The sequence below is a fragment of the Mobula birostris genome, chromosome 11 (genome assembly GCF_030028105.1).
Source record: "Mobula birostris isolate sMobBir1 chromosome 11, sMobBir1.hap1, whole genome shotgun sequence".
NCBI classification, from domain to species: domain Eukaryota; kingdom Metazoa; phylum Chordata; class Chondrichthyes; order Myliobatiformes; family Myliobatidae; genus Mobula; species Mobula birostris.
Genome location: NC_092380.1, coordinates 89835806 through 89861406, shown reverse-complemented (window position 1 = coordinate 89861406; position 25601 = coordinate 89835806). Strand labels below are relative to the sequence as shown.

General features: G+C 39.3%; 1 protein-coding gene and 1 non-coding gene across 5 annotated transcripts in view; both read right to left on the bottom strand.

The window, feature by feature from the left end:
* The window catches only part of ckap5 (cytoskeleton associated protein 5), a 97690-nt gene that overhangs the window by 14449 nt on the left and 57640 nt on the right, over positions 1-25601 (bottom strand). For all 4 annotated transcript variants that reach the window (XM_072272690.1, XM_072272693.1, XM_072272691.1 and 1 more), the window contains exons 33-40: positions 23059-23228; positions 8076-8255; positions 6483-6603; positions 5188-5367; positions 3972-4159; positions 3417-3495; positions 3121-3309; positions 515-652 (exon numbers count right to left, since the gene is read on the bottom strand). In XM_072272690.1, the coding sequence (XP_072128791.1) occupies positions 515-652; positions 3121-3309; positions 3417-3495; positions 3972-4159; positions 5188-5367; positions 6483-6603; positions 8076-8255; positions 23059-23228 (1245 nt within the window). The remainder of the gene's footprint in view (positions 1-514; positions 653-3120; positions 3310-3416; positions 3496-3971; positions 4160-5187; positions 5368-6482; positions 6604-8075; positions 8256-23058; positions 23229-25601) is intronic.
* Positions 4776-4886, bottom strand: LOC140205642 (small nucleolar RNA SNORD67). Its single transcript, XR_011887910.1, has one exon. It is a non-coding gene; the product is annotated as a small nucleolar RNA SNORD67 (small nucleolar RNA).

The window sequence follows — 25601 nt, the reverse complement described above, 5'->3', positions numbered from 1 at the left end:
AAACAGATAGACCTAGCTTTTGATTCATGTCAGATGATGACAAAACTTCTCTAACTCTAAATTCATTCTCTTTGGCAAAGAAAGTATGATTAAATGACAAAGATTAAGCTACTATGCCACTACTATTCAGTCCACAAGTCTGACTAAGCTTCAGGCTAGCTTGCCATTTTAATTCTGACTTCTGCATATTGTCTCCCAGTCAACAACAACTCCTACATACTTAGTCACTTGCACTGTGGTGAAACTTTACTGAAGATCAACAACCATAAATTTAATCCATCAATAAAATACTTCATAGCTTTCCAAGTTCAATTCACATTAATAGTCCAACTTTTCATGGAGCAACTGTTGACAATATTTTCTATACCATAAATGAAGTAAATTCAATAAAGCTATAGCATTGTTTCTGCAATGCAATATTCAAAAGCAGAATTAAATTCAATTCCAATAAAAAGATTCACAATAATGTAATTATAATTGGTTAGGTTTTATCCTTTCTTAGTTCAATACGTACTATTGTAGAACCACGCTTTTCCGTTTCTGAATCAGTCTTTCCACCTGACAATGCCATTGACTGTTTAGTGACACGTCGTAGGTGAGCCTCAAGCTCAGATTCATTCTTGTTCTCAATCAGTGTCAGATGATCCATAATCTGGTATATAAAGAACAATTTAAAGTTAAACACTGTGCATAATTTTTTCAACTCGCTAGCATTGAATTCTACTCATACTCTTATGACAATCTTTTTATTTTAAAATAATAGATATCATTCAAATTCTGTAGTTATTCATTTAACATCGGTCACACAAGCGAAATGCAATATGTGACGATCTTTGAATTCACAGCAACCCCAGAAAGACAGTTGTCAGCTCAATCCTTCTCCACAAGAGGAATAAAGAAAGTTCTTTTGAAGTTAAACAAATCACATTCAAGTGTTGGAACTAACACAGGTTACTCCCTCACCATCATCCATCACTCAACATCGAACTCCTACTCCCCCTATCCCCAGAGAACTCAAACCTCCAAAGAGCTTAACGAAATAATGTCTCCTTTATTGAACCTAAAGAAAGGGAAGCAAGATCACCTAGATATAGTGCCCTAACCATGCTGCATTGGTAATTATGGTACATAGTATTTGCCACAATAGCCCGTACACAAACATTGTCTGCATCTCACTGCATGCAAGCACAGGCAATTTTGAGAGGAGTCATGAATGGAATTGCACTATAATAATCAACAGACATCCCCCTTTCCAGCCTTATGATGTAAGGTTGTTCACTGGAGTAATGGGGCTGAACATCCTGAAAAGTACCTGCAGAGAAATTGTGGGGCTGGAATGATTCACCCCAGATATCACAGTCACCTTTCTTTGTAAAAGATATGACTCCAACCAGAGTGTTTTCCTACAGATGCTCATCCACAAGTACCCCCCCACCCCCCCCAAGGTCACATTCCAACAAAGGGCACTCAACCTAAACTTATCCCTGGATTCAGATCTTCAGGTTCTGTCTGGTGGTTGAGTTTGGAGCTGAGACACCCTGATGTAAATAAACTGAGCAGGTACTTGTGTAACTAATGACAAATTCGTTCAGTACTCATCTCCAAACTCCTAGACATGGGTCTTAACACATTTCCTTTGCAAATGGATCCTTGACTTCCTGCAATCACTACAGATAGTAGCAACACTGCCACCACAATTATTCTCAAACAAACACTGCACCCTCAGCCCCTAAACCTACTCCAGATCCTGTTGCAATCTTAGATAATTTTCTTCACTACATAGGCCCTTCAGCCCAACTTGTTCATGCCAACCAGGAAAGAAAAGCCAGATTGGATTCAGCATGTCCTTCATGAAAAATGAATACTCGGACTATTTTCTACAAGTAACTGCACTGGAGTAGTTCATAGTGGTGCAGCTTGTTCTGAAGTACATCAGCTGAAATCTTGCTCAGTCCCAGAGCTTTGGCTGCAACCAGTGAACTTCTTAAATATTACACAGAATGAATTGAACTAGTTGAAAACAGCCTGTTAAATTAGGGACATTGCTGCCTGGCCTGCTGCATTCCACCAGCATTTTGTGTGTTGCTTGTTACATTAGGGACCTTGAATAGACAGGAAGATAGATTGGCGTCCTCTAAATGCATTAAAATCTTCATATTCAAGTTGAATTGTGCCATCGTTGATATGGGGGAACTTTCTGGAGCTGTTTAAGTTTCCACCACAATTTGTGATTGGCTGAGGCAGAGTGCAGCCTTTGATCTGACTTACTGGTTGCACATTCTTTTGCAGTATACTGAATGCTGTTCTTACTGTTTAATATGCGTCACCTTGTGTTCAACTGGTAGGTATTTTTTCAGGTTCACTTGTGCTGGTGTCAGCATGCTCTTCTGCATTCATTCAAGCAGATTGATCCCCTGGCTCGATTCTAACAGTAGAATATTTATTTGCTGGGTTATGAGGTTCCAGATAGTGATACACTGTACATTACTTAGCTGCTTGTAGAAATGCCAAACATTTTAAGGGTCTCCCTCCTCATTTAGCACGATTGTGGTGGTGCCAGTCAATATAATGGGGGTATCCCTAAGTTTCAAAATAGGACTCCCCACATAAAGGGCGCATTAGTCAGTTTCACCACAGCTGCAAATGACCACTTGATCTGTAAAAGACTTCTGACAAAGAGATGAGTTCCAATTTAAAATTGACCAAACCATGTCTTTACACATAGACAAATTTATAGATTAAGTGTTTAACTGATAAAATAGTAATAAGCAATCTGACGGTTGTAAACAGCCTTTAAATTTAAACTTTAATACTCGAAATGGTACAAAATAAGTAGCCTTCAGGTTACTTAAAACCAGAAGAAACCTGAAGAGAGGTCGACTGAAAAAACAAAAATTGCAAAAGCTATCAACCTTCACTAAAATTTGAAAATAAACACAGGATGTTCACGTCAACTTCTGCTGAAATTGGGCAATACTTTGTTCAACTTTCTTATAGTAGGTTTTACAACTCACACCTACCTCTCCGAAACATCTGGGGCATTTAGTTTTTATTTTAAATATTGTGAGAGATAAACAACTGCATCATTAAGCAGGAAAATCATTACATCAGTCAACAAACCTTTGGTCCCAAGAGCTTGCAAAGCGTATGCAGCAATGTCTTCTGTGTTCTCATGGGAAGATCACTCTTCATCTGCTTTAATCTCTCCCTTGGGAAAACACGCATGAAATTGTGTACATCCAAAAGTATTCGGTCAACATTGATAACGTTCACGTTGCTTGGGAGAAGACGTATCATACGCCACAAACACTAAAAGTTAAAGAGAAAGAGCTTAAATAACTATGTATGGAATTTTACAAGGATAAATAAAAGATACATTTCATATAGTATTCAATGTATTTGAAGTAATACATTACCTTCATTATAAGCTCTGAAAACTTAGGAGAGTTATTTGTGGTAGCGAGAAGACTATCTTGCAAGAGTACGATCAGGGAACTACAAAAGAAATTTTTCATTTAAGATGTCATTTAACAACTCTATATGATCATTCTCTAAACTACAACGAACTCTGTGAAAAGCATTTGCACTCAGATCTTTGACCAAAAGGTCTCAAGTGAAATTTTCTCCATTAATCTTTTAATTCCTTTTTTTGCTGCTAAATCGTCTTCAGGAGACAGGACTGTTAATGATTTGTAAATGACAATGATTTCCATTTTCCTTAAAGCAAACAATTTACCTCAATATTCTCATGACATGATCATACATGATTACTACCAGCCAGTGAAATAATTTCAAAGGTGCCATAGTTCTACAAAGGTTTCTAACAACATTACTAATGCCAAATTCATCCTTGTCTACATATCACAATCGGATGATTGATCTTATGAAAATTCCAAGAAAGATACAGAAGACCAGCTTCAAGGTAATCTGTAACCTAATGTAACTACAATAGCCAAGCTTTTCCCCTTTACCTTAAAATGTTGGTTGGATCAGATTTTTCCAATACTTTTACCATCAGCAGATTGACTGATCGTATAACTTGAGGACCTTCATCCAAATCTTCCAAGCGCGAATCTAACATTAATAATATTAATCCATGCATCAAGTCTTTCAAAACTCCCATTGAAGCTTCCTTTGCCAATGGTTCTATTTGGAATAACTGAACAGGATAACAATAAAATCTTAGTAAGCAGGTAATTAGATGATTGTGCAAAAGCAACAGTACAACACAAAACCTGTTGACAATCCGTAGTTAGGTAGCAGCTTGGTCTGACATTTGGATGCATGTTTTATAGAGAATACTGAATGAAAGAACAAAGACTTGGCAAATGGATTATAGTGTGGAAAACTAAAAGGCCATTTTCTTTAAAGATTCAGAGCAGGGGTTCCCAAACATTTTTATGCCATGGAGCCTTACCATTAACTGAAAGGACCATGGACTCCAGGTTGGGAGCCCCTGGCTTAGAGGGACCTGGATGTCCTTGAGGATAAATAAAACTGACATGCAAGTACATCAACCAGTTAGGAAGGGTAAATGCATGCTGGCCATAAGTGCAGAATTTGAGTATTCAAGTAAAATTTATTGGTTCAATTTTGCAGAAGTTTAATTTTTGATCAAATCAGACTAAAGTTGCACACAGACTTGTGAAGTTAGTGGAAATGCTACTGCCTTTTGCAGCTCCCAATGATTTTCTTTCGTGAGAGTTACGGCCCAGAGTTGCTTCTTGCACAAATCCTTACTTATTCACCCTACTTTCCATACAAGTGTCTTTGTTTGTGAGTCAGATGGCCCCTGTGCACATTGTTTAGTCGTCAGGGTTCAGAAAAGAGTAGCTATCATCACTGTATAACTACTCCTTTAAATGGTGCAACTCATCACTCTCACAGTTCTACTAGCCTATCTGGAAAATGCTAAGTTTCCTAATTTTATGCAATCTAGATATACAACCAGCCTCATTTATGAGGCATCATAATTTAGTGACATCCTAGCCTATTATAATCTAGAAATTCAATAATGGCTTTTCTATCATAAATCATAATTTAGTGACATTTCTATCATTGTCAGTTTTGTCCATTTTTGGCAGTGAGCACATGGCATAGTGGCCATTAAGAGTTAATCTGTCCAATATAAACATAGGTTCAGATCTTCATTTAAAAAAGCGATATTGCAACAATTCAAAACCGTACCGTAATCATGTTCCCAATAATACAGCTGTAAAGTTTTAGGATTTCCATCTTGTTAAGTTTCTCATCAGCCATATGAGTATTGTAAATTAATCGGAGCTGCATGAAGGTTGCAATGAGAAACTGGTCTATGTGACCAGACATGGTATCAACTTTGCTTTCCTGTCGCAAAACTTCATCAATCTGAAAACAAAACAATATTTTTCAATTTGCCTCATCACAGAAACATCCAAATACAAGACACTGAATCCTTAATGTATTGAATTCTATACAATAAATTCTCAACATCCTGTGTAGGCTATGAAGTATTGTAGGATACTGCAATGATTAATGTATGAGGTAACTGACCACAACCCAGTGTGCAAATACTCATCCATCACAATGAATTTAGTTTTAAATTTGCCAGGGTTCTTTGATGACAGATAGGCATATAGACATTATTTCACCTCATTTCTGGAATGCTGCTTCCAATGTCTAGATCAAAGCTGAAATGCAGCTTGTAGCCATGACACAACCCAAACTAAATGCTAAGAATATGTGAGTGTCATGTGCCATCAATAACACCTTTCCTTTGCAGATGACTGGTATTATAGTATGTCAAGTTGTCAAAATATTTAAATCCAGTTTTTTTTTTTGGAGGATACAGAACGCAATTTTTCAATTTATTGACATATTTGAACTTTGAAGCTGTACCTAGGCAGCTCAGTTAAAAGAAATGCTAATTCTGGAGGAGTATGAATCCTTGGCTTAAGCTCTTCCCGTTGAACACTGCCATTTCTTGATATCACAGGGACCGACTTTATTGACAATGACTTCAAGAGTCATAGCTAAATTGCATGCAAATTGAAGACCATGAGAGGATTTTTTGATTTTTCACTCATTCTAGGTAACACAAGTTGAACGAATTTAAGATTGCTTCTCATTAGATCTGTTTCACTCATCCTTCCTAAAATTTTCTAAACTTTAAACAGATTTATGGGACCAATTTGCTGCTTCAAGTTTCTGCATACATATCTTCCTACACTGCGTTATGACAATCATCCTGTTTAAGCACCTTTTGTCACTCCTGCATGTTCTCCAATGCCCATTTAACCAGTGATATCTCCTGGCTTGACAAAGTGTGGTGAGTGCAATTCTGATGCTCATAGTTGCCAAGATGTTGTAGACTAATATGAATAGATCTATTCAATGGGCATTTTATATTATTTTATCCAAAATAACAACCAGAAAAACAAGTTTAAAAGTTAAATATACACCTGGCTCTAATGCCAAAACACACAGTGGCACTGATATCTTACCTGGGCAAGAGCCTGGATGCTGGTGTTAATGTCACTACTTGCCACCTGCGACACAACAAAATTGATAGTAGAATCAGTGCTGCCATGCATCTCATCATAGTGTGGAGAAACTGAACGATTTCTGAAATATCAAAGGGAATCCAAAGTGACACTCAAAAAAAAAATATCAATAGTACAGAATAAAACTGGATATGGTGAAGAGGATGCCAACTGACATCCCGTCATGCTAAACCTTTGGAAGACCAAATTATTTGGATTATCTGCCCTCTCCCAGAATACCAATTTTTCTTTCCATTTACCTCTTAAATGCTACAATTGAAACCACTTCAACTACACTGACTGGTAATGTATTTAAAATTGTAACCACTTTTCTCACACTGTTGGCTCTTATGGCTTAAAAAAAACACACACACACACTTCCTCAACCTGCCCTATTAGTTTTTAATAATTACGTAGACATCTGTTCCTAGGGGCAGTACAGTAGTGTAGCAGTTAATGAAACACTTTATACAGTACACCAGCTCTAAGATCGGGCTTCCACTGCCACTAAAGTTTGTAAGAAATTAGTACATTCTCCCCATCTCAGCATGGGTTTCCTCCCACATTCCAAAGATTTACAGATTAGGGTTAGTAAATTATTGGCATACCAGTTGGTACTGCAACATACCTGCCCATAGTCTAGCACCACATAAAGAGTCCTAAAGCTCCAGCATACTTTAGCTTTCCCTTCTGCACTACTTCCATTACCATTATTTTTTTTTTGCGATCCTGCATCTTAAATTCTTTTCTATTTCTCCACTTTTCAACCTTAAGCATTGGTGGAAATATATACATTCACATTTACTCCCTCCCCCACCCCCCCACAGAATACCCTACATTCCAAAGAATAGCCTTTACATTGATAAGCAAATCGAAACACATGATAACTCATAATGATGGATGCAGCTGTCTGGCTACCGGGGGGGGGGGGGGGGGGGGAAGAGAGAGAAGAGAAAAGAAGAGAAGAGAAGGGGGAAAGTAGTGAAAGTAGTACAAGCTAAAAGGTCAGAGGTGAAGTCAGGTGAGATGAAGAAGCTGGGAGCTGATAGGTGGAAAAGGTAAAGGGCTGAAGAAATCTGATACAGGAGGAGAGTGGACTATGGGAGAAAGAAAAAAAGGAGGGGGTGTCACTGGGGGAGTGATAGGCAGCTAAGAGGTAAGAGGAGGGAGTGGGGAAATTGAAGAGGGAAAAGGGAGAGGGGGGAAATTACCTGAGGGTATGAACATCCATTTCTTTAACATCAGGTTGGAGACTACGCGAACAGAATGAGGTGTAGCCTTATCGTGGTCGGCCCATGGCCGCCGCCTCTTCTCCAGCTCTTTACGTTTTACACATATTACCTCCCGGCTTATTTCACCTGACTTCACCTATCTTCTAGCTTGTACTCCTTCTCTTCCCCTACCACCTTATTTTGTCATCTTTCCCCTTTCTTTCCAGTCCTGATGAAGGATCTCTGCCTGAAACATCAACTTTTTTTCACCCCTATTTCAATTGATGCTGCCCAACTTGCTGAGTTCCTACAGCATTTTGTGTACGTTATAGTGGTGACTTACTTTGGTTCTGGAATGCAAACAGGTTCATAGAGTTCATCAAGCTTGTGTTGTACCAGATCTGGTAATTCACATCCACCAGCATTGTTGTCATTTTCAATTTCATCAAGATCCAGCTGGAACTCTTTTGGAACCGTGTGCGTAGACTCTGAAGCGGAGTGTGCATTATTGGAGCGTGCTTGACTGCAAGAAATATTTAACGTTCGGATAATGTTTTTTTAAAAACTTACAAGAAACTCAAATGCTGCAAGTTATTAACAAATCATTTCTTATATTAATCGCCATCAACCTCCCCAGTCCACCTCCCTGCTGACAGCTTGCACTCACATGTGTTTAATTTGATTGGTATTACAGATCAAATGCTTCAATTACTTTCCAGTACTTTCTTTGTGTGGACATTTTCAGGCACATACCCAATTTCAGTGAATACCTTCCAACTACTGGCAATAGACAAGTTATTGGGACAAGCAGCAAATTTTCTTCTGTCACTCAAACATAAAAAGCAAATTGTAGCAACATCCTAACAGAGAGCAGCTATTTTAGCTGAAATCAGGGCACAAACTTAACAACTTCTGGTGCACAAAGCTTAACTATACACACTGTAGATTCTGGCTAATTGAACCAATGGTTATTCGGGGCAACCAATTATATAGGACAATTCAAAGAACAAAAATAAAATCAAGAAAATAGCTGGGATTCCCTTTGTTTATTGGGACACTATGATGCTTAATTGTGGTACAAGGCAGTTAGTCACATGCACTTGTGTGACCGTTAGCCACTACATCTTGCTCAGTATGAACAGTGGTATCAGTTGCATGTGCTTATGGTTCTGTTACCCATTTGGACTGACAGACACTGATGCAAAAGCAATGATTTTTGTTACTTTTTTTTTGAAAGAAATTGAGATAATCACCACAAAAAGAGAAGATGGCGGTGCGACTCAGCGCACAGCAGCCATTCCAGTGATGAATATCTGTTATCTGTCAAGTAGGGTGCTGTGCACAATCCTGATTTGATGGAGACAAACGTGAGAGCTCGGAGGAACATCTGGTGAAACTTCTGAAATGCCCGTTTCGCTGCCACTGCTACTATGAGATCCAGAATCTCCGAAGGGGAAGGCCCCGAGTCCTCGGCTTTGCTTGTTGCTCGGCAGCCGGGACGGGGTCGAAGCACTCAGCAGAGATGGTGCTAGGTGCTCAGTGTCGGAGGCTTGAAGTTTTCAGACAGACTCAGAGTTGGCTGTGGTTGGGTGCTTCCAGGGTGCCGCATCGGCAAGTTTGCGGCGCTGGAGGTTCATGGCAGGGAGAGTTTCTCACTTCTACCGTCTGCGTGAGATGATGGGGCTATCGGGACTTTGAGACTTTTTTTACCGTGCGCATGGTCTGCTCTTTATCAAATTATGGTATTGCTTTGCACTGTTGTAACTATATGTTATAATTATGTGGTTTTTGTCAGTTTTAGTCTTGGTCTATCCTGTGTTTCTGTGATATCATACTGAAGGAACATTGTATCATTTCTTAATGCATGCATTTCTAATTGACAATAAACGAGGACTGTGTTCTCATAATCTAATACACAAAAAGATTTGACACTAGCTGAAAAAGTTACCCTATTGGACCAAATTAAAAGCCATCCACCTAACACCACTCATTGCCAGTTGGCAGAGATAACTGGAGTCCAAAATCTACAGCTGCACATTTGACACATCAGCAAGATAAACCTGCAAGAAAAATGGGCATTACACAAGGGACAAGAGGGAACATCTGAAAGGTAAGGATCTAGATGTTAAAGATCTCAATAAATGGTTTTCCATTGTAAATGGACAAGGTGTGCACGTCAGGAGACCAAAGTTTAAAAAAATCTAGTCAGAAGAGCCAGCTAAAAAGATGTGTCACAAAGAATTTAAAGCAACAGATGGTTGGCTGATGTAGGCACTACATTAAATTCAAGAAAGCACATGGTGAAGAAAGTGGTACTGATGCTCCAAGTGCAGAAACATGGAAGTCTACAAAACTCCCGACTTGCTTCAAAAATTTTATGCAGGTGATATCTGCAATGCTGATGAAACTGGCTTTTCAAAAAAAAAAAAAAAAAAAAAAAATAGTGCCATGCCATATGGTTCTCTTTGCAACAAATGCTATATTATCAGGTTCAAAGAAAGTGCATTGCATAACTGTTATGTTGCCCAAATATGTCACAAACTGAAAAACAATCTGTTGGTTGTTGGGAAAAATGATAAACTCTTGTTTTAAGGGGTTAAGAATAGATGGATTACCAAGTACTCTGCCAGCACTGTTTTATAGCACTGCAGTAATACAGGCAGTGTTCTTAATTTGTTCTGCATTTTATTTAAATACATAATTTGCTGCATAATTCAACATAGTTTTTAAAATAGCCTTTTAACCATTTCTATAAAATTTCAGCTAATTGGAACAGCCACTGAATTTGGCCAAAGCATAATGCTCCCGATCTATCTCAATTAACCAGAATCCACTGTATTTAGTAAGTCCAAGCTTTAAGTTCAGCTTAACTGCAAGGAATCCCAACATCAGAAACCGCCAAAGAAATTTATGTACATGACAGACTGTATTGCCTTCAATGTTTACAATAAATCCTAGAACAATTATAACCCATACTGGGCAAATGAATCTGTTGCTGAATAAATCGTTGTATTAAACTAGATTCTGCTGCACTTAACATTTTTGACACTCAACATGTCAAGCTATTTTAGTCTTAGTTTCTGAGAAGCAATGTGTACCATAATACAAAGTTTACAGTACTGTGCAAATGTCTTGGGCACAGACCAAGACTTTTGCACATTCCTATGTCGGTCAATGTGGAGTGGACAGCAAGTTTGTAAATCCAATGGGAGCAAAGGATGTTGAGAATGGCAAGGGTGGAGCACTGCAAGAGGGGCGTGGGACAGGTGGCACAGTAGGGGTGTCAGGGGCAGACACAGTCAGCCCTGAGACACCAGGAAAGGTAATTTGATTCCAAAAAATCAGTTTTTTTGATCAATACAGAATGTCTCTTGCAGCTTCTCGCTCCCTCTCCTCTGCCTTCCCCTTTTCCCCCCCAACTATGATCTGGCTCTTCCTGCCCCCTACCCACTTAGTCCACAACACAGACCCACACCAAGAATCAGATTTATCATTCACACCATGAACTATTTTTGTGGTAACAGTACAGTGCAATACATAAAATTAATACAGTACTGTGTAAAAGTCTTAGGCACTCTAGCTCTATGTGCCAAAGACTTTTGCACAATACTGCAAGAACTGCCATATTAATCATGAATGGCAGCTATTATGCTGGTTTGACAGCAGAACACTGTCAGCCAACAATAATAAGTTTTACTTACATTCGATAGGTTCGATACATTATTCTTTCCAGGGAAATGCGGTGAAAGAAGCCAGAACACAGGTTTAGAGTTTAAGCACAATTATAAAAGCAACAGACAAAGCACAACAAAAGAAGTTAAGTGAAGAAAATAAGCATTTGTACTCAATATGATTTGACTTTAAGCTACTTTTGAAGACTTGGAAGGCAGAAATCCAATTCATTGACCACATGGCTTCAATATATACTACTCCTTCTCTCCCCTCCCACCACCCCCAAAGTATTACTTTGCAGGGCTGCAGTAACAGGAGGATGAGAATTACTTCAAATCCTACATTAACACCCATTAGTAAACCTATCATTACTTGGAGAGAAGGCTGCTAATGAAACAGCTGAAAGCTAGATAAATAAACAAAGAGTACGACATTTTGGGCAAATACTTTGAGATGCCAGTAATGATGGAGTTAATTTAGACAAAAAGCAAGCAATTTGCAGGCTGTACAATACAAGTAGATGATAATACTGGTACATAATCACCATCTACCTTAAAACTTACAATTATGCCAAAACCAAATTAGAAGCATTATGCCAACTACAATTAACCAAGCCCACAAACCACTTTAGTGAGATCTTATTAAAGTGGCCCCAATTCTTTCAGATTTAACTGCATACTAAAAGCTTGCAGGTATTAATCAATTACCTTGAAGTCCTGAGATGGGCCATTGGCAAGCTTGACTTCAATGGATAAAATTGACTTCTGTTCCAAAATGGAATATGCATACCATCTTGACGTCCATCGCAGATGGAAAATTGATCTTGCAATAGCAGAGCTTTACAAATAAAATTTCAACTCCTTGTATCACAGAATTTGTTCTACATATTGCTCCTTTACTGAAAAGCAACTTGTATCTCTTTCCCGGTTCTATTAAAGGACCACATAACCAAAACATTGGCATTTTCCCTCAAAGATGCTGCCTAACCTGAGATTTTGCAGGATTTTCTGTGTTGTTACAGCCAAGCTTCAATATATATCATAGCTATCATAAAATTCATTGAAAGTGCAGGTCACCTTTGCATGCAACCCGTCAACTCCAAACCACACCATTGTCTTGCTTCAAACAAGTACAAATCTTATTCCAAACTAGTGACTAACTGCCTTTCACCTCAAGGCAAACTTTGACTAAGCAACACACACAAAATGCTGGAGGAACTCAGCAGGCCAGGCATGAAAATGAATAAATAGTCAATGTTTCAGGCAGAGACCCTTCAAGACTGGAGAGGAAGGGGGAAAATGTGACAATAAAAAGGTGGGGGGAGGGGAAGGAGGATAGCTAGGTGATAGGTGAAGCCTGGTGGGCAGGAAAGAATTTAATAGGAGAGGAGAGTGGACCATTGTAGAAAAGGAAGAGGGGCCCAGGGGAGCTGATAGGCAGATGAGAAAAGGCAAACGGCCAGAGTGGGGAATAGAACAAGGGTGGGGGAGGCGAAAATATATATATTTTTAAGATGGAAGAAATCGGTATTTGTCAGGTTGGAGGCTATCCAGACGGAATAGGAATACGAGCTGTTGCTCCTCCACCCTGTGGGTGGACCTCATCCTGGCATGAGATGGCCATGGACTGACATGTCGGAAGGGGAATGGCAGTTAAAATGTTTGGCCACTGGAAATTCCACTTTTGGCAAATGGAGTGGAGGTGATCGAAGTGGTCACACAATTTATGACAGGTCTTACCAACTTACAGGAGGCTCCACCAGCTGCATCAGATATAATAGACCACCTCAACAGATTCACAGGTGAAGTGTTATTTCACCTGGAGGGACTGTTTGGGGCCCTGAATGAAGGTGAATGGGCAGGTGCAGCACTTTGGCCACTTGCAGGAGTAAGTGTCTTGAGGAAGATTAGTGGGGAGAGACAAATGGACAAGGAAATCACAGAGGGAGCAATCACAGAGAGCAGAGAGAGGGCGTGAGATAAAACTGATTGGTGGCAGGATCCCTTTGGATATGGTGGAAGCTGCAGAGGATTTTCTCTGATGCAGAGGCTCATGGGGTGGTAGGTAAGGACAAGAGGAACTATCACTGTTAAGGCAGAAGAAAGATAGGGTGAGCACTGATGTTCGGGAAATGGAGGAGATGCAGGTGAGGGCCACATCAGTGGTAGAAGAAGGGAAACTCCATTTGCTGGAGGAGGACATCTCTGATGCACTAGGAAGGAAAGCCACTTCCAAGGAACAGATGCAGCTAAGATGAAGGAGCTAAGGGAATAGCATTGTTACAGGAGAAAGTGTGGGGAGAGACACACAAGTTTTAAAAAAAGATTTTGCTTGACAGTTTGTCTCCAGAGAAGGAGACAGATTGAGAAAGAGGAGGAACGTGTCAAAAATGGACCAAGTGAATTTAAGAGTAGGGTGGAAGTTAGAGGCAAAGTTGATAAAATTGAGAAGTTCAGCATATGTACACGAAGTAGCATCAATGCAGGGTTTGACTAAGCATAGCACAAGGAGATCCACTGCATTATAGCCACTCAGGTAATGGAAATTCACCCTTACTGAATTCACAGGTCACAACCCCAATTTCTAGGACACACAATAAAAGAAAAATTTGCTCTTATGAAATTAGTGAAAATAAAATTTTTCCCCCAATTCTGAATTGGTCCTGCTGTATGGGACTTCAAGGGAGCAACCAGTGCCCAACTACCTTCAGCTGCTTTAATCAAGGCATTTGTGTTAGCCTGCCACAAATGGTGGTTTGTTTACAAGTGACCAATATCCAAAATTACCAGTCCTTTTCTCTAAACCCTCAAAACCGGGGTTGCACCATTTATCCAGAAATATTGTATGAAATTTGCTTGAATCAAGCTTCTACTATTGTCCTAGTTCTGAAGGAACCATCAAATAAACAAATGACACTATGCAACTTCTTACTTTTTTTTTTACCAGCACTCCTAAATATAGTTGAATGAAACACTGGCCTCAATCTCTCATTTGTTGTCCAGTTGTGTAAGCTAATCAACTCCTACTCATCCAGCCAATCACCCACAACATATCCTCATCCCATTCACACAATGAGATTCCTGAGTCTTCCATAGATCTAGCATTTTTCTGTTTGAGAAGGCATGTTAAAACAATCTGAATCAGCCAGATTTACTTTACATAAGGGAAACTGCTGACCCAACATTTACTTTACTTTGTATGGTAGTACTTCCTTTTGGTTTCACTGTAGAGTTGGGCTCCCTCCATAAACTGCTTCACAATCTTCAATGTCAATCTTCTAGAAAATATTTTATCTATTTGTAGTAATGTTACTTTAAGCCTTGTGTGTTTTATATGTACTGCTTTGTGCACCTTGGTCCAACAAAACACTTTGGTTTGGTGGTATACATGTAATGACAATAAACTTGAGCTTGACAAAGCTTTGATTCCACCAGGGAACTACCCTCTTGTGGCATGCAGACAAGGGTTCACAATGTCCTTGTTGCATTACTTGGAAAGATTTACTGCATTCAAAGGTGCTATTTAACTGCAGGGTGTTGTTGACCAATTTATTGAACTCCATTTACAATTCCCCAGATAAATTTAAAAAAAGAGTTAAGCAACATCTAGACAAGTAGGATTTGCACTACTTAATAGCCACAATACATAATATCAAAATTAAAGGAGTGGGCACAAGGAACCAAATGAAATACTCCTGCTGTGCTGTTAAGATATCCAAAGCATTCAAACAGAACATATTCTCGCATTCAAATTACATGCCTATAGAATTCTCAACCAAGGGTTTTTATAAAGTTATGAATCAACCATGAGAGAGAAAGCCCCATGATATTTATTCCTTTTCTTTTGTCAATTATCATCTATGTTCTCTGGCAACCAAATTCTTCAAACTTCACTATGAACTTTCTCATCTTAAAGAGCAATCCCATCTTCAGTCCATTGATCAACTCAGTCATTTTTCAACAGGTAGTCATGGAACAATTTGATAAATACTAGCTTAATGTCAACTAGAGGTATAGTATCAGGAAAATTGCGTCTGTTGTATAGGACAAGAAAACTGCTTTCCACAATTGGTGACTATAAACCTTTGGAATTCTCAACTCTCAACCTCAGGCACAAAACCATAATCTTACTGAAGAGGTGAGAAAGGTGTTAGATCTTTGAGGATCATTATTTTTTCTCTATTTTGTTACTTATATTTTGAAATTAAGTAAAATAAAATCTTAAGCACTTTAAAATAGACTTGGAACCAAAATTAAAATATAAATTGCAGGGGATGGAGAAATATGACAAAGGTCAATTATCAGTTTTAGTAAGTTTAACCCAAGATTATCATAAAACTAAACTAGACAACATTGATTAAAAAAGTGGCTTATTTCTACCCAATCATTAAAACATTATACATTCAGACTGCTGACAGCAATCCTACAACTACTTATTTGAACAAAAGGAAAAAAATCTGTACATTGACTAAAGGTGTTAAAAAGCAGGCCTTCCTTTTTGTACGCAAGACATTATTAGAAAGCTTCAACTACTCTCAGAAAACTGTAGTCAATTCAACATGTATATAATATATAACTTAAGCTCATCTTTAGTCATCCAGATAAATCAAGATGAAGTTAACAAATACACCCTGTAATAACCATACAATAAATCCAGCCAGGATAATCAACCAGAAAGTACTCACTGAAAACTAGTCAACCTTTTCCTACTGCTCACTTCCTTGGTCAGTGTTGATTAGATTTTTCATCAGATTAGAGCAAAGAAATGGAGTTATTCAACTAAGAGAATTTCAGGTTTAGCCTGTGATAAATCAAGCTCAGGTAGGTGAATGAAGCATCACTGTGAAACACGTGTCAGATTAGCAATCTTTGCAGCCTAATGGATATTATTTTTGTTAATACCCCAATGTCTTTGTTTACATTACACAGTAAGGGAAGAGTAAATATAATGCTAACAATAGTTCTATCCTCAAAACACCACTCACAGATTGGTTTCCATTCTGGACTAATGATTCCCAAACAACTAAACACTGTACTTTTGTAGCTCTATTGTAATTGGTATTAAGTTAGCAAAATGAAAATGGTTGCAATCACTACTCTTCATGAATATCTAGCTTTAAAGTTTATATCTGAATGACGAGCAAGGATTCTGTTTAACTATTATACTTTCCCATAATGGTCCACCAGTAATCTAAATAACTAGTGATAGGCCACGAATTAATAGAGCATACACCCTTAATTTCAGAGAATTTCAGCAAAGTATACAGAAAGCATCCAAATGAATTCAACTGGCACATGTTGTGAATTTCATACCAAAATATATTCTTTGTTTATGGTAATGGAAAGATTGCAACAGTTGCATTCCTCAGCAATACCGCGTGAGCAATACCGCCTAAACAGCTAGGCTTTATCTGAACAGAAGCTGAGGTAAAAATAGAATTTTACAATCCTTGTCAAACTCTGGTTAATCAATTTATAATACTAAAATCAGCCTTGCAACCAGACAAGGCAATTCTATTAAATTTACATCCTTCATAATTCTAGACATTGTTTGAAAGGTAAAAAGCAGTGGCAATACATCTGAAGCTAAGGCAGAGTTACACTGTTAAAAGTTACAACAGCAATATACACAAAGGTAATTTTTGCTGAAATGTAGGAAATCTGAAAAAAAAAACACAATTCTAGATAACATCATTAATATCATTAGTACAGAGAGCCAAAGCAAGCTGAATATTCTGATGTAGTAATTCCAATTGGTAGCACCAAAAACCAGTTGTTAATAACCAGTTCTTAGACAAAATTTCCGCACCAGTTCAAAGCAGAAAGAATTTCAGGTGCAACCAATGTGCTGTAACTAATTTTACCTCATACTTTTAACTGAAACTGAACTACTCTTCTTTGTATTTTATTGATTTTACATAGAACATAGAACAGTACAGCACAGTACAGGCCCTTTGGCCCACAATGTTGTGCCGACCCTCAAACCCTGCCTCCCATATAAGCCCCCACCTTAAATTCCTCCATATAACCTGTCTAGTAGTCTCTTAAACTTCACTAGTGTATCTGCCTCCACCACTGACTCAGGCAGTGCATTCCACGCACCAACCACTCTCTGAGTAAAAACCTTCCTCTAATATCCCCCTTGAACTTCCCACCCCTTACCTTAAAGCCATGTCCTCTTGTATTGAGCAGTGGTGCCCTGGGGAAGAGGCGCTGGCTATCCACTCTACCTATTCCTCTTATTATCTTGTACACCTCTATCATGTCTCCTCTCATCCTCCTTCTCTCCAAAGAGAGAAGCCCTAGCTCCCTTAATCTCTGATCATAATGCATACTCTCTAAACCAGGCAGCATCCTGGTAAATCTCCTCTGTACCCTTTCCAATGCTTGCATATCTTTCCTATAGTGAGGCGACCAGAAATGGACACAGTACTCCAAGTGTGGCCTAACCAGAGTTTTGCAGAGCTGCATCATTACATCGCGACTCTTAAACTCTATCCCTCGACTTATGAAAGCTAACGCCCCATAAGCTTTCTTAACTACCCTATCCACCTGTGAGGCAACTTTCAGGGATCTGTGGACAGGTATCCTCAGATCCCTCTGCTCCTCCACACTACCAAGTATCCTGCCATTTACTTTGTACTTTGCCTTTTTGTCCTTCCAAAGTGTACCACCTCACACTTCTCCGGGATGAACTCCATCTGCCACTTCTCAGCCCACTTCTGCATCCTATCAGTGTCTCTCTGCAATCTTTGACAATCCTCTACACTATCTACAACACCACCAACCTTTGTGTCGTCTGCAAACTTGCCAACCCACCCCTCTACCCCCACATCCAGATTGTTAATAAAAATCACAAAAAGTAGAGGTCCCAGAACAGATCCTTGTGGGACACCACTAGTCACAATCCTCCAATCTGAATGTACTCCTTCCACCACCACCTTTTGCCTTCTGCAGGCAAGCCAATTCTGAATACACCTGGCCAAACTTCCCTGGATCCCATGCCTTCTGACTTTCTGAATAAGCCTACCGTGTGGAACCTTGTCAAATGCCTTACTAAAATCCATACAGATCACATCCACTGCACTACCCTCATCTATATGCCTGGTCACCTCCTCAAAGAACTCTATCAGGCTTGTTAGACACGATCTGCCCTTCACAAAGCCATGTTGACTGTCCCTGATCAGACCATCATTCTCTAAATGCCCACAGATCCTTTCTCTAAGAATCTTTTCCAACAGCTTTCCCACCACAGACGTAAGGCTCACTGGTCTATAATTACCCGGACTATCCCTACTACCTTTTTTGAACAAGGGGATAACACTCGCCTCCCTCCAATCCTCCAGTACCATTCCCGTGGACAACGAGGACATAAAGATCCTAGCCAGAGGCTCAGCAATCTCTTCCCTCACCTCATGGAGCAGCCTGGGGAATATTCCATCAGGCCCTGGGGACTTATCTGTCCTAATGTATTTTAACACCTCCTCTCCCTTAATATCAACATGCTCCAGAACATCAACCTCACTCATATTGTCGTCACCATCATCAAGTTCCCTCTCATTGGTGAATACCAAAGAAAAGTATTCAATGAGGACCTCGTTCACTTCCACAGCCTCCAGGCACATCTTCCCACCTTTATCTCTAATTGGTCCTACTTTCACTTCTGTCATCCTTTTTTTCTTCACATAATTGAAGAATGCGTTGGGGTTTTCCTTTACCCTACTCGCCAAGGCCTTCTCATGCCCCCTTGCTCTTCTCAGCCCCTTAAGCTCCTTTCTTACCTCCTTATATTCCTCAATCTAATCCTTGCTTCCTAAACCTCATGTATGCTGCCTTCTTCCACCCGACTAGATTTTCCATCTCACCTGTCACCCATGGTTCCTTCACCCTACCATTCTTTATCTTCCTCACCAGGACAAATTTATCCCTAACATCCTGCAAGAGATCTCTAAACATTGACCACATGTCCATAGTACATTTCCCTGCAAAAACATCATCCCAATTCACACACGCAGGTTCTAGCCTTGTCGTCTCATAATTTGCCCTTCCCCAATTAAACATTTTCATGTCCTCTCTGAGTCTATCCTTTTCCATGATAATGCTAAAGGCCAGGGAGCAGTGGTCACTGTCCCCCAGATACTCACCCACTGAGAGATCTGTGACCTGACCCAGTTCATTACCTAGTACTACATCTAGTATGGCATCCCCCCAGTCGGCCTGTCCACATACTGTGACAGGAATCCGTCCTGGACACTCTTAACAAACTCTGCCCCATCTAAACCCTTGGAACTAATCAGATGCCAATCAATATTAGGGAAGTTAAAGTCACCCATGGACAACCTCAAGTTGAAAATCCTAGTACCACCTACCACCGCCTCTAATGAAGTGTTCAAATATATCTTTCACCTTTCTGTATGCTTGGCCCAAACCACCCCTCTACTGCCTTTAACTTGTACAAGAGTGCCTCAAGTTACAAGGCCCTGTCCCTGTGAACTGCCCATAGCCTAGTTTGCAAATCCGAAATGCAACAGTGAACGAAGTTCCCGCATGGCAGAATGTGTCCACAGCAGCACACAAATCCATTGTACCAGTATCCCTAAAATTTAAAATTTGTTTGTATGTAGAGGCTGTACACAAGTTGGGCATTTGAAAGCTGAGATGAACCTGTAATCTTCCCCCCATTATTTAGTTCAGACTCCTTTACAAAATTAGAAATTTACTATACACAGGGGAGTCACTTGCCTCTTAATGCTCATGCCAGTCAAAAATGAACTTGTTTTACTTTAACCCTACTTCCAAAGATCTTGGGGCTCCTTGATCTACAAATTATGAGTTTCCAAAACTTGGTTAAAAATTGGATGAAAAACAGAGTTCATTCTCAAAATCATGCACGTCCCATCATGGAGCCCAGTTTGCTCTATTCATCTCAGGCAGAATTACAGTCAAAGCTTTATAACTGGTATTAATATCTTTGGCTGTCAGTGAGGCATAGGTAGAAAGTTAAATAACAAAAGCTGATATGCTCCACTGTTAACAGCCTGCAGGCAAACTCAAGGCTGATAAGATGCTCATTCTGATGCAAACACATCAAATCATCTCCATGAAGCCATAACATGGCAAGCAATCAACAAGATAGGGTTCATACTTGCATAAAAATCCTTCCCGGATAGTGACTTTTCAAAAGGGGATGCATTTCAATTTGCAAATTTAGCATTTATTTAAAATATTAACAAAGAAAGCGAAATAATTTTCTGTTGCAACCCAAAACCTAATAAACCAGTGACCTTTAAACCTACAATGTAGTACTGAGCTATCAAGGAACCCCACAGGATGCTTCTTCAGAGGAAAAAAACCACTAAATTTTGTAATGAACGAATCATAAAAACAAATCAATGTTCAAAATGGAAATTTTGCCATTTGAACACAGACACTAAATGCTCACCACTGATTGGAATATTGTATAACATACAAAATGAAAATACACAAATTATAGGATGTATGATATAACAACTACAATTAAACAGAGGCACCTTCATCATAAAGCCAATGTGATAAAATGTTTTGGGTTATTCATTCCTCCTTGAGAAATCAAGGAACAGGATACACCAAAGTAAAATGATCACTGCCTCTGATCTGGAACCCTGGTGATCATGGGACAAATCAACTTTTAAGGCTGGAAGGAAGCAGTATTAACAGATAAGTAATACCAAGGGTTTGGATCAAGTTTTTAAAACAAAGGACAAATAAAAACAAACAAAAAAAAAATCCATTAAGAATTCATGGTTAAATTGTCAAGGAAGCAGCTTCACATTGAAAGAGATGGGGGCTGTGCTTTGGGATCAATTAATCTGGGCATCATGCAACTAGGTGGATCCAATAAGGAAATGCGTACAAAGATGAGAAAACCTGCAGATGCTGGAAATCCAAACAACACCAAAAGTGCTGGAGAAATGCAGGTGGTCAGGCAGCATCTATAGAAAAGAGTAAACAGTCGACAATTCATGCTGAGACCCTTCATCAGGACTGGAAAAAAAGATGAGAAGTTAGAGCAAGACGGTGGGGGGAAAAGGAGGAAGTAGTACAAGGTGGTAGGTGATAGGTGAAACCGGAAGAGGGAGGGGTGAAGTAAAGAGCTGAGAAGCTGATAGGTGAAAGAGATAAAAGGGCTGGAGGAGGAGGAATCTGATAGGAGAGGGTAGAACAATGTTCCTCTACGGTGGGTGCGCACACACATCTTTTGCTACTGGCGCACAAAGGAATTTAACCTGCGCACAAAAGGTTGTCACCCTCTACCTTGTTTGCATGTTAAATATATTTCACAATCGTACACAATCACATTTTCCTTTCCGTTTTCTGACATGGACAGTGTTTACAACGGGAAGTTTGCAATGATTTGTTTGCAGATTTTAGAACTGGCTTATTTATACTGCTTTTATTGAAGAAATTATTGATTCACTGTGTGGAATTCTAAAGAAGCAAAGGACGTTAGTGCACAAGAACTGCTAGTTCATTTAAGCAGAAAGACTTAATGGAAACTGTATAAACTGCTATACTGAAAGCTCATGGAGATCAGGAACGTGCAGCTACAATAAATATTTATGTACAATACAGAAACTGATGTCACCTGTGTGTATTGTCACAATGCTATAGTTGAGGAATTTGTAAGTGGGAAGAAGTGGAGTAATATTTGGAAATTTGACTTTTTAAAAAGAGTCATTTAGCAAGCAAATCACATATGGACAATGTGCAAGAATTCGGCAAGAAAAACCCTCATTACGTGCTACAGGCCAGTTACGTCTGTTTTGAAAGAATACAGATGAACAAGAGCGAAAACAATTAAACCCAGAGGAGATCAAAGTTTTTATTGACAGTGTTTTGCTAGCTCTATATATAAAGTTCAGTCCACACATGCTGTTGTCATTAGGCAAAAAATTGCCAGTACAAGAGTTTTGCACACACTGGTCATTACAAATTAGAGGGAACACTGGAGTAGAAGGCTATGGAAGGGAAGGGGGAGGAGCACCAGAGGTAAGGAGATAGGATGAAAGGGGGGAAGAAACAGGAATGGCAATGGGGGGAGGGGGGGGAGAGAGGGACAATTAACAGAAGTTTGAGAAATCGATGTTCACGCCATCAGGTTGGGGGGCAACCTGATGGCATGAACATTGATTTCTCAAACTTCCGGTGATTGCCCCCCCTTCACTATTCCCATTTCCCCCTCTCACCTTGGTCCTTACCTGCCCAGCACCTTCCTGTGGTGCTCCTCCCCCTTCTTCCATGGTTTCCTATCAGGTTTCCCCGTCTCCAACCCTTTAGCTCTTTCCATAACTTGCCAGCTTTTTACTTCACCCTCCCGGTTTCACCTATCAGCTTGTACTTCTTCCTCCCCTACCCCACCTTCTTGTTCTAACTTCTCAACTTTTCTCCCCCAGACCTGTTGAAGGGCCTTGGCCAGAAAAGTCAACCATTTATTCTTTTCCATTGAAATATGTAGCTGCCTGCAGAAAAATTATTTGTCATTTATGTGATGAACACTCTCAAAAGGGCCAGACCTTTACAAAATTGAGATTTTTGTTCACAATGCTGTTCAATGTTTAACTATTCCCATTGCTGTTTGAGACCATGCACATAAATTACAAAACAACATATACATACTTCAGCTTGGATGGCACATCCTCACAGCCCTTTCGTGGTGTGGCTGCATTTTGATTCATTCCTTGTGGTCTTTGAGCCTTCTCTTCCAGTTGTTTTATTGATACAGTCGTACTCTTTTTAGCTGATCGCTTGATTCTTTCCTCCAACATGCTCATCTCCTTCTCAGAAAGCTAGAAATGAAGAAAATGCAAATCCAAGTAGATAAGAGTTAATACATATTTTAAATTCAATACCAAAATCCACAGATTATAAATAACTTTTAAAACAAATGTACCAAATTTAGTTTTAATACAAATTATTTAGAACTTACTCCAGCAATAAGACTTTACAAACAAAGGCAGCTCAAGTTTATTACAGATATTTGTATGGAAAGATCATTATAAAATTGACATTGTTATGGCTACTAATAACTACTGTGCTTGAAAATAATCAGATTACAGTTGATTCCAGTTAATTGGGACACATGAGAACCAGTACATTTTGGCCCAATTAAGCAGCTGTCCCAATTAACCAGTTTCATGGAAATACTGTAGTTAAAAAGGTATAAAAGAGACAAATTGAGTAAAAATATGTATTTAAGTTAAACACAGAAGTTAGAACATTACCAATAGTAGTACAGTATTAGCCCCTAACAGTTTATGACTGAGGAATTCATTCAGTGCAGAGTGTAGATAATGGACTGCCTTAATACAATGTTAATGATGATTTCATCCTCCAAAATTTTCCTTTTCATTCTAACATTCATCATTGCCAATACCTTCAAATTCTTCATAGCTTCTAACTTTTGGAGTGAAATCATTTCATTTTTACTCCCAGCCATTTCTGGCAACTTCAAGCCTGAATACTTGAAAATATACTAAGCAAGGCAGTTCTGAATTGCCTTACTGCTTACTTCTCACCAAATAAATGAAGGGAACCCCAGCTATTTTCTTGATTAGTTTTTGTTCTTTAAGAGTTGGCCCAAATAAGTGATTAACCAGAATAAGTGGCCCAATTAATCAGAATCCACTTAACAGATGATCAAATAAAACTGACCAGGGGCAGAGGCTGAAACAAATGAATAGTGCACCTGAAAGGAAGACTGCAATGCGTCCACTTGTTTCAACAGCCAACAGATAACAAGGCAATCTCAAAATAATGTGCCAAAATAATAATAGTTTCCAGAGTTGTTTGAATTTGACAATTCTCTTGTACTGACTAATCAAGTACAGGGAGACCGTATCAAACATCAAATATTTATCAAGATTAAGGATTACTTCAAAACAAAGCACCCATCAGTTTGGAACAACTTGTAATTTGCAAATACTTTATTATATAATGATGCATTCACATGGCAACTTAAGTACCAAGTTGAATACAAGTCAGCCTATCAGAATCCTATCACAAACTAAGGACAAAGTAAGTTCTTGCAGGGATAATTTTAAAGAACCTTTGCTTCTGTCTCCCTTTAAAGTCAAAAGATGCTTGAAGTGACAATGTAGATTCAAACTTCTACGTTACTGGATACCATTTTGTTAATCGATACTAGGACTTTTCATTTCACTAATATCCATTTTCTAAGCTTGTCACATTCATCACCATTTCTCCTCCATTTTCTGAAACAGACATGTCACAGAATATTTAGTTCTCACTGTTACACTGCAACCACAACCATCAAAACTGCTGGTCTTATCCATAAATTTCTACTTGCAACCAAATTCAACATTATGAATTCTGCCCTCTTGAATTCTTGCTTCTTTTTTCAGAAATGTAACTGCTTAAGTTTAATACACTAATTACAATCAAATTCTCAATTCTTCAGGACAGTAACTCCAATCCAGTACAAGCTCTTTCCCCAACAGTGCCAGAGGCTCAAGCCTCCAACACTTAGAAATGTTTGTTTTGCCCCACAAAGAGCACTAGAGGAATTCAGTTGGACAAGCAGCACAAGTGGAGGGAAATAGACAGTTCACAGTTTGGTTTAAGACCTTCATCTAGATTGAAAGAAAGGTGGAAGGCAGGGGGTTGAGCAAGAGCTAACAAGTAATAGGTGGATCCAGGTGAGGTGATCGGCAGATGAGGCTGAGAATAAAGTCAGAAACCAGGAAGAGACGGGTGGAAGTGACAAAGAGCTGGAGGATGGTTAAGCATGGAGAGAATCAGGTGGGAAGGGGAAAAAAAAGTGGAAGGAGTGGGAAAGACAGTGATGGTGATGAGAAAGAACTAAGAAAATAGTAGAAATGGGACAGGGAGACAGTAGTTACAGGAAGTTTGATAATTCTACATTCAAGCTACCAGGTTGGATATGAAGTGTTGTTCCCCCAATTTTCGTTGACTGTGATCTGGTTGTGAAGGAGACCATGACAGACATGTTGGTGTGAAAATGTGAAGTGGAATTGAAATGGCTGGCCACCAGCAGACAGGGCGGAGGTGATTGACAAAGAAGTCCTCTAATCTGCACTTAATGTCCCTGATATAGACCTGCACTTGTGGCAATAATACCAATGGATTTACATATGAAATACCGCCTCATCTGGAAGGTCTGTTTAGGGTGAGGGAGGTGC